General features: G+C 41.9%; 1 protein-coding gene across 1 annotated transcript in view; it reads right to left on the reverse strand.

Annotated features, from left to right (window-relative positions):
* LOC139260133 (ankyrin repeat domain-containing protein 31-like) overlaps positions 1–14,415 on the reverse strand; it is a 294,522-nt gene that overhangs the window by 212,196 nt on the left and 67,911 nt on the right. Inside the window, exon 6 of the mRNA XM_070876378.1 lies at positions 1,139–1,215. Within this exon, the coding sequence (XP_070732479.1) occupies positions 1,139–1,215 (77 nt within the window). The remainder of the gene's footprint in view (positions 1–1,138; positions 1,216–14,415) is intronic.

The following is a 14,415-nucleotide window of genomic DNA, read 5'->3' on the forward strand; positions in this document are numbered from 1 at the left end:
CCACCCCTAAACTTATCTCATGAATTTTGTGAGGGAAGGGGCAAGCGCATCTTCTACCATGCCTCACATGTCCCACCAGAAGTTTGGGGTGTTTCTGGCAGTGCAGATTGGAAATTCAGGTGGGAAATCTTAGGCTGCATGCACCCGAATTTCCAATATGCAGTGCCAGCAAGTAAGGCTCGCCATGAACTGCGCAGAATCATAAAAGTACCTCATCAGAATCATATTTGCTGCTCACCTTTATACCCGACTGACATTTTCCTATGATTAAGTAACCAGGATTAAAGATAGTACTGTTGATGGCATGGGACCAGCCTTATACAGCTCCAGTACAATCTCCTTAAATTTGTATTCTGTTCCTCTACTAATTTAAATGCTTATCTTATTTCCCTTTATTACTGCAGCTAAGCACCGAAATCACTCTTTCATGATCATATTCTGTACACCACTGCCCCATTAAACACATACTTCTCCTTTTAGTTTGTTGCTCTGATACTTATCCACGTTGAATTTCAGCTGCCACCTACTGGCCCTAAAAGATTGACATCTCTCTGAATTTAGTTCAAATGCTCCAGTTTATCTGTCCTACCTCCTATTTTAGTAGCATCTTTAAATTTGGAGCATTTGCTTACTACACTCTTGTTCAGCTCATTAATGTATATGAAAAGCAGTGAGGGTCTCAAGACCAACTCTTAAAATTACTTCTTAAAATACCGGTCTAAAAAGTTCCCATCCATGGCTGCCCCCTAGAGCAAATTCACCGATCCCATGTTCCCAATGGAGAGCAGCACTCAAAAGGAGAGTAAAGTCAGTGAATTTACCAAAGGCTGTAGCAACTGTTCTCCAACCCTCATTCCCTTCAACCGTAGCTCTCTGCTGGGAAGGCAGCATTGCTAAATTTACACTTCTGTTTCCTATTTTAAGCCAATTTTCTATTAAGTGCCTTACTTTATCTCCTATTTATGATTTATAACTAGAGACATAAATCCTCAAAGTCTTTAAGGCTGTCAAAAAGTATGTCAAATCAATTAGCAGGTTTGATATATATATTAACTATCTCTAATATGCCAAAAAACTTATCATACTGTAAATTTAAAATATTTAACATTCTGTTTGTCGTCAGGAATAATTTACTCACTTGTTTATTATTTCTTGCTGGCAGATCATTGTTCATGTCAATATCCAACATTGTTTCATCTGCATCTTGCCAATTTTCTGAACAATAACACGAATTATCAAACAAAATATAATTTTAATATTGCTCCTACAGTATTACTAATACCTGGGGGGCAGAAACTGTATACAGAGTTTTTTAAACTAACTGTTCCCTCAAAATATTAGTGTACCAATTTTCAGCTCTACTAGAATATAAAGCAGCGATTGGGCTGCTCAGTAAAGTACAGGTATCTACACTTCAGGTCAGGGACTGATGGGACATGTTCCTAAACTTAACTGTTTGTCAAAGAAACTCCACCAAGCAGATGCAAGGTACTTCGCAACAGTGAAGGACATTCAACCAAGGCTTTGTTTTGTTCTTAAATGCCCCAGAATTGACTATTTTCCACATCTTAGGTTAAGATTCATTTCAACATCTTTGATATTTTAGCTTGTTCAAACAGTAGATGCAAGGCAGGTTTACTGAAAAATAAACAATTATAGTCTTGAAATTTCACTGCAAATATTAGTGTATTAATCCTTAAAGGATTTATCTGAAATTTCTTTGTAACTAAGGTATTACCGTGCTTATTTTAAACAGGTTAGTATCTCTGTTAAAATAGGGGACAAAGAAACTGCATTCAAATGAATTAAGCCTACTAATGTTCATATTGTATAACTTGAAGGCCCAATTGACGTTGGACACATAACTCATAAGCTCAATGGTTAAAGAGAATGATAGTGATCTAAGTCAATGTTTATTTTTCAGTAACCATGAAGACCTATCATCTATCTCATTCATACCACATGATGTGCATTATATTTGAAAACATATTGCTAAGTACAGGGTACTTCATTTTTGTGATAACACTTTTTTTGATCCAAGAGCAGCTTGTGTGCACTGGTCCACACAATTAATGTGTATTTTTTTAAACAGTTTGTAACTGAAGTAAATTTACTGGTGGGAGGCAATGGACAATGGACAGAATGAAATAGAGCAGGCAAACAGACTTATAACTGTGAAAAATAATAGGGAAGCGTGAAAAGTAATAATGGTGGGTGGGAAAAGCATAGGCTGTGTCCTAGAGATTTTGGGGGATTATGTTTTGTTGGTAAAAAGAGCAAGAGGAATGGAAAACAGGAGGAAGGAGGATGGATTTTATGAATTACCTCTGAAGTGTGCACTGTTGTTTGTAGGCAAATATGGCAGCCAAATTACAAACAACCAGGTCCAACAAACAGCAATGAGGTTACCAGATAATGTTTTAATAAGCTACTTTTAACCTAGCCCGCTTGGCGGGAAACTGACAAGAACAAATTGGGCGCCCGCTTTATGGTGTGCCCGATTGTACTTTACATTAAGTCGATAGAAAGTAAAAATAGGCTCATTGTGAAAGAGCCCAGTAGCACACTTCTAACCTCTGATTGCCCCAAGCATGGCTCATTATGTCGGAGGGGATTCGCTTGCTGGGTATTTCTTTGGCTCTGGCCTTTCTAATGATGGGGGTCCTGGATGAAGCTGGTGTACAGGTCTGTTCAGTGGTTCAACTGGAGCCCACCTGGGCGTTCAATCTGTATCATGGTGTAGATAGCCCCTAAATACTATGATAGCGTTATACTTTTCAGCCCCCTGATAATGGGAGCTGATTGGGGCAGTCAAGTGGCCAGTAGCGCTGGCAGCCAAAAGTGGGCTAAGTTAAAAGTAGCTTATTAAAACATTATCTGGTAATCTCATTGCTGTTTGTTGGACCTGGTTGTTTGTAATTTGACTGCCATATTTGCCTACAAACAACAGTGTGTACACTTCAGAGGTAATAAGAGCAGCTGGCTATTGCTGCTTTTCCCACCTTCCCTCAATAGCACCTACTCCGCAGAAATTCCTCCACCTGAGTCGCCAGTAGGATTTTCTGGGCCTGAATTCACATAGAGTATGATTTCAAATAAAATAAGACAGAATTGCATAAATTAAACCTCTCCGGCTAGAAATTGCCCATCGCCCTGATTGGGGGTGGTGATCTTCCGGGGCCGAGACGTCCCGCTCCCAACGCAGAACTGCTCCGCATAGCACTGTTGTGCTAAAACACCCCTCCCCTTCCATTCGAGAGGGTTGCTGCACACTCTGGCGGCTACCACCATGGACGCGATCGACTGGGCCAGCAGCCCGGCACCCAAAACGGAGTGCTGGGCTGCCCGATGGTGGTCCAGTCGACGCGACGGCCGCCATTGTCGGGTCAACCCAGGAGTCGGCCGACAAATAAAGGTGGTGGCCCAGGGCGCTAAAGGTCTACTCTTTTAAGGGGCGCCCGTTCACGGATTTCCACCAGATCATTGACATCCACCCACGCCAGCCTCGCGTGGCAATTTCCCCCATGGGGTGTTAAGGGGTCTGTGCGGGGTCAGCACGCACGACGATAACTTCATCGCCGGTTGCGCGATGGCTCAAGACGCTAACCGCGGGGCGCTGCCAGGACAGCACTCTCCAAACCACTGGGGCAATTTCCCAGGAAGCGGGAGTGACTCCCTCCCCCGGCCAGAAATGACAACAAGGCTATAAAAAGGGGCAATTTCATCCCCCTAATTTATTTCTCATTAATTCAGGTCTATACAAATCAGGACATACATTTTCACTATAAGCTTAATATACATATTATAGATGGTTTCAACGAGCCTCTGACATATCACCCATTTTGCTCTGTGTACCCAAACTGCCTTAACGCTGATGTAAAAGCTATTGTAGAAAGTGGATAGAACTGTTTCCAATTCTGAACTTAAAAACACGTGCATTTATAAAGGAGAAATAAAACCATGTAACTTTCATGGTAGAAATGGCTTGAGTGGTGTTCTCATTCAGCAGGAATCCATTTGCACTCTTTTCTCAAAGCAACCTGGGAACAAGTTTAAATACTTAAGTACTTTCATGTGTTCCTTAGGTTGCTACTAAGTCAGATTTTTTTTCCTTTACCTCAAGCCAGTGATAGTTACGTCCGGTGCAAAATTTGATTAGAATTTAATGGTTTTTTTTCCCAAATTCTAAAATAGTCACAGTGGGACTAACAGCCCACACTACCCAAAAGTTTTGTTCATGTTTGTAGGATTGCTCATAACTGAACAGAGTATAAGTGCTGAAGTAAGTACATTGGCCCGTAATTTGCGGTCAGTGGCGAAGCAAAGACATTCGCCGCTGGCCCCGAGGGAAGCTTCCCACAAAGATCATGAGAAGTTTGGCTTTTCCGACGTTCAATTGTGATCAGCGAAGTGTAGCACGAGCTGCTGTGATGTCAACAAGTTGTCTAAGCAACCAATCACAATGCAGAATTCTCAGACAGGAAACTAGGAAGTGAACAAGATCCTTTTATTCTGATGTTTTAAAAATGTTAGAGAGCAAAACAAATATTATGGATTTCACATGGGGAAAAGGTAAACCTGAAATAAAGATGAACTTTTAAAAAAAAATTATTTTTTTAAGTTTCTTAAAAATAATACATTTTTATTAAAATGGATTAATTTGACACTCCACAAAATTTAAATTAGTTTTTCAGGGCCATAATGTTGGTTTACGAGTCAATACGCTGTTAAACCCCAGTTATGCCTAATTAAATAAAGTCTAACTTTGAATGAGATATTTAACAGCAATATTACCAGGCAATAGCCAAAGTTTTCATCAGTTTCGATGATTTTCCTGATTGCTGGTTGTTGGGGGTGTGGGACATAGTGCAGCCAGTGTCGCAGCAGTGAATGACTGACTGCAACTTCAGGATTTCCATGTTAGGATGTGTATGCGCTAAATCCTGAAGTTGCGGTTAGTTTCAAAGGGGAAATCACAGCAATGTTATTACCCACTGCAAATTCCGGACCTGTCTGTTCATCATCAAGCTGGCAGAAAAGTCTGCTCAATCTTTTATTAGGTCACAATGGAGAAGCACTGGTTGTAGAGAAATCCATGTGCAAAGTACTTCACGCTCATTGTTATAGGAGGGTGAGTGGAGGTAAACAGATTGAGGATGCATTCAAATTAACTTCGCACAATAAATAAAAAAGTAGAATAAATTAAGTTTTCAAGATAACTGTTTACTATTAAAATTGTATATACATAAATCGAACATTACATTATATCAGTAACAGATCAGCATATCTTTCAACATTATAAATAGATAAAGAACATATACAGTAGGAGAGTTATGTCAGTGATAACTTGAATGAGTGGTTTCATGCAAGACATCTAAACACACAGATTCCATTTTTATTTTATTGGATTAGAAGTGCCTGATGTGCACAAGTTCTTTTGTTCATTGTGCTACAGAATAATGGTAATGAGTGAAGACTGCAAGTATTATGACATAAGTGTTCATAAGTTTATTAGCTATGTTCTGGTAAAACAATAGGAGGCTAAACATCAAAATTATATCCCAAGTAATTAATCATTTAATTTATATTCTAAAATAGCTAGTGGACAGAAACCAATTTCCTGTCACCATAATGTACGGCAGCACCACCACAAAACAACTTTGTCATAAGAATGTTTTTCTCTGCTCCCAGCACAAGATCCATTTTGGAGTGTGAAGTTAAATTACAAATAAAAAATACTTAAATGGCTCCTTAGGTATGGAATACATATAGGATAGCACAATGGTATGTTATATCACAATATTACACTAAAGCATTTGGATGACATCATAAACTGCAACAGCAAAACAAAAGTTCAACAAGATGTCTTTTGGCCTTGAAACATGCTCCTGTTAATCTCCATGACATACACAGATAGGCTGTTGTGCATAAATCATGTGATCTGAAGCAGTGTTACTGGGTTTTTATTTCACTGAATTTGGCTTTTAATTTCAATGCATGTTACAGGGAAATGGTATACTTGAATTTACTATGCATACAGGTGTATATTACGATTTAACTGTATTTGTCTATGCCAGTTGCTTCCTACAATACTAGCGGTACCTGATGCAATAATAAACTGTTTTACTTATTTACTCTAATACCGAACCACAATAGTTCAAATTTACTTAACTGATCTGATGTGTAATTTAATCCTTGAAATTGTTAAAATATTACATAATTTACTCCAGTTAAGGTCCACAGAGTGTTTGCTTGGTTAAGAAAAAGCACAGAAGGACTGATGGAAATTTTAACAGGATTCACATTTCCAATCTGACCTATGTTGAGGTACTTAGCTCTGTAAATGTAATTATTTTCACCCAGGATGACTTTCAATACGTTGGCAACGCAATTTGCAAAATCATTCATTCTGCCGAAGTGTAGTTTTAAAGCTCTACAGTTAAAGCAGTCACCACTCAAGGTAACATTTTTTTTTTACATTTAGAGTTTATAGACATTGGAGGGAAATTTATTCCCAAAAATAAGTGAGTTTGGGTTAGGTGAATGTTAACATTTTAAAAATCTCAAACACAAACCCAACCTGCCTGGAATTCGCCCACTTCCGGTGTTAACGGAGGCGGGTTGCTCATTTAAAATTTTTAATTAGGCGGAGTACCTCAGATTTTACCTTCGTTTGAAATTTTATGCTGGCCGGCCAGGTTTCCCGGGCCTCGGGAAACCCATCAGCTAAAGGGAGGCGAGGACTACTGGATCCACAGGCAAATGCCTTTCCAGCATTGCTTGTGGGGCAGGAGGAGCAAGAGTGCTCTCCCCCACTGGCACACCAAGCATACCTGTAAACCGCTGCCATGATTGGACCCATCCCCCGGCCTTTCCGATTTTCTTCCTCCCTCCTCTGTGTTCCTTGGCTGTGGCCACCGATCTCTCCCCCCAACCATCACCACCCCCCAATCCTTCCCATCTCACTCCCCTCCCGCTCCCCCCACCACCCCCCAATCCTTCCGATCTCACTCCCCTCCCGCTCCCCCCACCACCCCCCAATCCTTCCCATCTCACTCCCCTCCCGCTCCCCCCACCTCCCCCCAATCCTTCCGATCTCACTCCACTCCCGCTCCCCCCACCTCCCCCCAATCCTTCCGATCTCACTCCCCTCCCGCTCCCCCCACCACCCCCCAATCCTTCCCATCTCACTCCCCTCCCGCTCCCCCCACCACCCCCCAATCCTTCCGATCTCACTCCACTCCCGTTCCCCCCACCACCCCCCAACCCTTCCGATCTCACTCCCTCCCCTCTCCCCCCACCACCCCCCAACCCTTCCCATCTCACTCCCCCCCCCCTCTCCCCCCACCACCCCCCAACCCTTCCGATCTCACTCCCTCCCCTCTCCCCCCACCACTCCCCAATCCTTCCGATCTCACTCCCCTCCCGCTCCCCCCACCACCCCCCAACCCTTCCGATCTCACTCCCCCCCTCTCCCCCCACCACCCCCAACCCTTCCGATCTCACTCCCCCCCTCACCCCCCAACCCTTCCGATCTCACTCCCCCCCTCTCCCTCTACCACCCCCCAACCCTTCCGATCTCACTCCCCCCCTCTCCCTCTACCACCCCCCAACCTTTCCGATTTCACTCCCCCTGCTCCCCCCACCAACCCTTCCAATCTCCCCCTGGCCTTTCTGATTTCTCCCCCCAACCCTTTCAATATCAACCCCCCAACTGACCCTTCCTTTCCCTTACCCTGTCCCTTCCGAACCCTCCCCCCCCTCCACCCCCCCAACCTTCGATCTCTCCCGCATCCTGCCCCCTCTGATCTCCCACGCCCCTTCCGATCTCCACCCCCCCCACCCACCCCACCGGCCTTTCTGATCCCTCCCTCCATCTCTCTCTCTCCACTCCTCGGCCTGGTGCCGAAGGCCTACCTACCCAACGACCAGCCAGCCTCTCAATCTGACTGGCTGTGAACGGGACATGGAGACAAAACATTTTAATGAGGTCCTGCCATTAAATTCGTCAAGACATGTGGGAAAATCATTCTTTCCAGTTTCCTGAATGGAAAACTGCACCCTCCCCAACTCGCTTCCCTGTAAATATTGGGGCCATGGTGTGACAAAGTAATCAAGATTATGTTAGCGGTATTAGTTGATGAACACTTAGCACGATTTATTTTCAGTGGTTAATGCCACCGCTAAAATAATAGACAAAGAAATGTAATATCACCAATTGTAAATTAAAGCATCATAAAGATATACATTTTATTTGAGAGTTTAACTGGGAATGACTAAAAGATAGGGTTATCCTCACTCAGAAAATACAGGGGTATACTGAATCACATCTTGTATGCTGTATTCTCTGTAGACTGATAATCAAATGGTGATGGTGCTATATGAATACTGAACACATTTGTATCAAATTTCTCTTTTTTATAAAATGTATTTTAATTGAGTTAACGGTCTCCATTAAAGAGCATAAAAAATAATCTGATACAAACACACAGCATAATTTCCAGGTTTATAACTCCACTCTTGGACAGCCCAGATAACGATTTATGATTTTTTCTTTCATAAGGAATCATGTTTTGTTTAAAAATGTAAGATGAAAGTTTAAAAAAAAACCATCAAGTTTGTGAAGTATCTTGTATTAGTTAAAAGTTATATTTATTGTGATATATAAAGAATATTTTGTTAGGAGCAGTGAGTATTATTTGTAGTTTCACAGGTGGACTAACATGATTCCTTATGAAAGAAAAAATCATAAATCATTATCTGGGCAATCCAAGAGTGGAGTTATAAACCTGGAAATGATGCTGTGTGTTTGTATCAGATTATTTTTTATGCTCTTTAATGGTGACAGTTAACTCAATTAAAATACATTTTATAAAAAAGAGAAATTTGATACAAATGTGTTCAGTATTCATACAGCACCATCACCATTTGATTATCAGTCTACAGAGAATACAGCATACAAGATGTGATTCAGTATACCCCTGTATTTTCTGAGTGAGGATAACCCTATCTTTTAGTCATTCCCAGTTAAACTCTCAAATAAAATGTATATCTTTATGATGCTATAATTTACAATTGGTGATATTACATTTCTTTGTCCATTATTTTAGCGGTGGGATTAACCACTGAAAATAAATTTGGTATTTGGTATTTTACAAATATTCAAATTTTTATGTACATTAAAAAATAACCATCAAAATAAGACTGAAGAAAGCTTGATTATTCATCCTAGTACAGTAAATTTTGGCAAAACATATGGAACATCACTTATGATAACTGGCAGAGATATTATTGGGGTCTGAACTGTCGATGTAGTGCTTGAAGTCTGTAAGTTCTGTTTTTGAATGTCTAAAACATCTTTTTGTAGAACTAGCACCTTGTTCCATAGTTTGGCATTCAGTATTTCCATCTGTAACTTCTCTTTCTTCAGCTGAAGAAGTTCCAAATGCATATCTGTTGCCCTTTCTTGAATTCCTTTAGGAGAAGCAATAACAATGCTAAGAGAAAGCGGTTGTTTCACTAATTTAGTTTACATAAAAAATAGGAGTAGACCATTGGGCCCCGCGAGCCTGCTCCGCCATTTAATAAGATCATGGTTGATCTGATCATGGACTCAGCTCCACTTCCCTGCCCGCTCCCCATAACTCTTTACTCCCTTATCGCTCAAAAATCTATCTATCTCCACCTTAAATATAATCAATGACCCAGCCTCCACAGCTCTCTGGGGCAGAGAATTCCATAGATTTACAACCCTCTGAGAGAAGAAATTTCTCCTCATCTCAGTTTTAAATGTGCGGCTCCTTATTCTACGTCTATATCCCCTAGTTTTAGTTTCCCCTATGAGTGGAAACATCCTCTCTGCATCCACCTTGTCAAGCCCCCTCATTATCTTATAAGTTTCAATAAGATCACCTCTCATTCTTCTGAATTCCAATGTGTATAGGCCCAACCTACTCAACCTATCCTCATAAATCAACCCCCTCATCTCCAGAATCAACCTAGTGAACCTTCTCTGAACAGCCTCCAATGCAAGTATATCCTTCCTTAAATACGGAGACCAAAACTGTATGCAGTACTCCAGATGTGGCCTCACCAATACCCTGTACAGTTGTAGCAGGACTTCACTGCTTTTATACTGTATCCCCCTTGCAATAAAGGCCAACATTCCATTTGCCTTCCTGCTGCACCTGCATACTAACTTTTTGTGTTTCATGCACAAGGATCCCCAGGTCTCTCTGTACTGCAGCATTTTGCAATTTTTCGCTATTTAAATTATAATTGGCTTTCTAATTATTTCTGCCGAAGTGGATAACCTCACATTTTCCCACATTATACTCTATCTGCCAAATTTTTGCCCACTCACTTAGCCTGTCTATATCCCTTTGCAGATTTTGTGTGTCCTCCTCACAATTTGCTTTCCCACCCATCTTTATATCATCAGCAAACTTGGCTACATTACACTCGGTTCCTTCATCCAAGTCATTAATATAGATTGTAAATAGTTGAGGACCCAGCACCTCATTAGTCACAGTTTGCCAACCGGAAAATGACCCATTTATCCCAACTCTCTGTTTTCTGTTAGTTAGCCAATCCTCTATCCATGCTAATATATTACTCCCAACCCCGTGAGACCTTATCAAATGCCTTCTGGATATCCAAATACACCACATCCACTGGTTCCCGCTTATCCACCCTGCTCCTTACATCCTCAAAGAACTCCAGCAAATTTGTCAAACATGATTTCTCTTTCATAAATCCATGTTGACTCTACTTGATTGAATCATGCTTTTCCAAATTAATCTATAATTCTCATTCAAATCAGCTGTAAAAGTAAATCAGAGCATTTACAAACTGCTTTGCAACATGTAAACTTGCATGATGTGCATTGACATTCATTTTACATGTTAACATTATTAGTTATTTTGCTAAATGTCCTATTTAAATGATTAGAAAACAAATGTATTTTATTCATATTGATCTGGATGTAGGATAAAAAAATTTTTAAAAACATACCCAATGTATCACATGGAATAGTCTCATCCAGAATGCTAGATTATATGTTCCTGAAAGATGTTCATGAATATCCAACGAGTTGTTATCCAAGCATTCAGGTGATGGCTGTGCCCTTGTCTGCATCCTTCCCCTTCTTTCAGAAACACTATTATCACTTCTGTTGCGGCTTTCATATTATTTCCACAAGATTTTAGTGGATTTTGTTATTTCTTGGCCGAATGTTGACCAAGCTTTTGAGTCTGCCAGATGATTGTGTCTAAGCATTAGCTGCTTCTTAGAATTACATGTAATTTATTTCTATTTTATGTTAGCTACAACTAAAAGTGCTGCCTCTAAATTTCATAAATGAAGGTCCCTCTTAAGCAGCAAGTGGGATGGAATGTGTATTAATGTGTATTCTGTGCTTCAAAGTAATGACCAATGACAATCATTTTTGTACATTATAAAAATGATATTTATGGTAGCCTATGAAGAAATGACAGTTAAAAAGGTAACACTACTTTTATAGCCATACTATTTATTTTAACAGTCTATGACAATGAAAATGTTTGAGAAAATATTTGCCGATTTCTTCCAGATCATTTATTACATAATTAAAGACAATGGCCAGAATTTTCCCCTAAAAAAACAGGTAGGTTTGGAGCATGGAGGCAGTTAAATTGTTAAAAATGGGATTCTGACCTGATCCCACCACCAGCCCCATCCACTTCCGTTGTGGACGTTGGAAGCCTCTTTTTTCACCACCATTTTGAACTTATCTGCCTGGGGACAATTCATGAAACCCAGCAGTTAAACCGAGGCAGGGAGTGCTGCATCCAGGAGGTAAGTGACTTTATACCTATCTCCTGGATCCAGGATCCCTAACTAACCCACCTCCCACGATCGGAGACCTCCACCCGTCAGGAGGCCTCCAATTGCTTTCCTGGGCACACCCCACCCCTACCATGAGGCTTCTCGAACCCCGATGATGCTGAGGCTGGCCCGATCTTCTCTTCCCCACCCCAATCACCCTCCCAATCCTCCAGCCCCTCCCCTATCCCCGGCTGACCCCCATCCCACTGATCCTCCAACCGACACCCCCATGACCCCGATAGCCGATCCTTCCCCCCTGCCCCCGCCAATAATCCCCGATACCTCCTCTGGACCGATCTCTCGCTCCCTCTCCGTATCTGCAGGCCTACCCGCCAGCAGCCAGCCAGCCTCTCAATCTGGCTGGCTGCGGGCGGGAATCGGAGGCCTCACATGCAAATCAGGCCCTGATGTTAAATTCGGCAGAGCCTGTGAGAAACCTAGCCTCCCGGGTTCCCGCCCACCTCGGAGGCCACCCACCCCCAACCCACCTACCTGAAGAAAATTTCGGCCAATGTATTTATATTGGTACAATGAGCCACAATATGAATCTGGCTGGCTTTACTTAAAATAAATCTGTTGCTCTTTTGAAAATTTGAAAGGCTTTTTTATTGAGATATATTAGTAACAGTTCAAAATTTGTTGGAAGCTAAAGCTTGTCTTTTTATTTTGGTACATACCTATGCAAGCTTCAAATATTTAAATAAAGTAGTAAAGTGCATGTGGCATGTTCCCATGTTCAGTTCATGAATATAAGTTTTTTTATATACAAGATAGAAGCACGTTTGGACATGTTACTATGTTAAAGGCACTATATAAATGCAAGTTGTTGTTGGAAGTGGGAGACAAATGCATTCCACAGTGTCACCTAGAGGCCAGAGCCTGCAACAACATTGTGATGGTCGCATGCAACAACATTGAATGGAAATGTGAACATGGTAATTTATAATGGTAAATGCTGGCACAAAAGTGTGAATAAAAATCATGAGCATAAGGTTTATGGACAGGAAGCGCGTGCCCTATGCAAGATTTTATATACACACGCCAACAATTTGATTTCAAGCACTTTTGCTCTCAATTTCATATATGCAAACATTTAAAGAAATATTTCAATGTTCTCAACGAATACACATTCCATTGAGAAACAAAAACTCCAAGGGAAAAGTGATCCATCCGTGACTAACTAAAGTTTAAGGATAGTATTAGATTAAAAGAGGTTTATTATGTTGTGAAGAATAGGAGCAGGCTTGAGGATTGATAGAGCTTTAGAAACCAGCAATGGATGACCTAAAAATTGATTAAAAGGAAAAAAATAGAGAGTAAACTAGCAAGAAATATGAAAACAGATTGTAAGAGCTTCTACAAGTATGTAAAAAGGAAGAGTAGCAGCAAAAGTAAGCATTTGTTCCCTTAGAGGCTGAGACAGGAGGAATTATAATGGGGAATAAGGAAATGGCAGAGACTTTAAACAACTATATTGTTTAACAGTAGAAGACACAAAAATCATACCAAAAATAGTGGGGAACCAATGAGCTAATGAGAATGAGGAAAGTAAAGTAATTAAGATCAGTAGAGAAAAAGTACTTGAGAAACTAATGGGACTAAAAGCTGACATATCCCCTGGACCTGATGGCCTACATCCTAGAGTTCCAGAAGAAGTGGCTGCAGAGATAATGGATGCTGGATAGTGGTTAAGTAAGTGGGTAATAAGGTGGCAGATGGAGTATAATCTGGGGAAATGTGAGGTTGGAAGAATAGAAAAACAATGGGGGCAAAATTCCACTGTTGTGCATCTACCGTTAGCGCCTGTGTTTTTGCAAATGTGTTTTTGACAGGGAGGGGGACTGCCGGCTCCCATGAAATTACGTGGGAGTTAGCGGAGGCGCAGATTCAGTAGTGCCGTGCCTTGCTGGTAGCGTCCCTGGCCGCCGCACCTCCGGTGATGACATCATCGTTGTGCGCGGCAACCCGTTGAGCAGCGCCCCATGAGGTTGCCGCAGGCGATGTCAGCGCCAGCCTCACGGGCCGCACTTTGCTCACAAGGCGAAAGTTAAAGGGGAGGTGCACTGCGCCACCATTTTTTTCTTCTCCGGCTCACCGGTCGGGCCGTTGTCCACCGATGTCGTGGGGTCCAGGCCGCGATCGTACAGCCCGGCACTCTGTTTCAGTGCCAGACTGTGGCCATGGCATCCCTCATCTCTGGTGGCCGAGTGGAGGCCCATCGAAAGACCTACAGAGCTCGCAACGTCCCTCCACTTTAACAGAAGGGGAGGGGCATTGAAACGCGTTAGTGCTCCGTCATACACCTGCATAGCGCCCCGATCCCACCCCGAGAGGAAGTGGAGCATGCAACATTGCGCTCCATTTCCTGTGAAGGGCGGTAACCTCAATTTTGCTTCCGGGATGAGACTTCTGCGTCGGGTGCAGAATGTCCGGCCTCAGAAAGTTTACCGTTCCCAACCAGGACGCTATGCAATTTCGGCCCCTAATGATTGGAAACTATTAAATGTTGGTGTTCAGAGCGATGTAGGTGACCTCGTACAGAAAACACAG

This window comes from Pristiophorus japonicus, chromosome 1, assembly GCF_044704955.1.
Source record: "Pristiophorus japonicus isolate sPriJap1 chromosome 1, sPriJap1.hap1, whole genome shotgun sequence".
NCBI lineage: Eukaryota > Metazoa > Chordata > Chondrichthyes > Pristiophoridae > Pristiophorus > Pristiophorus japonicus.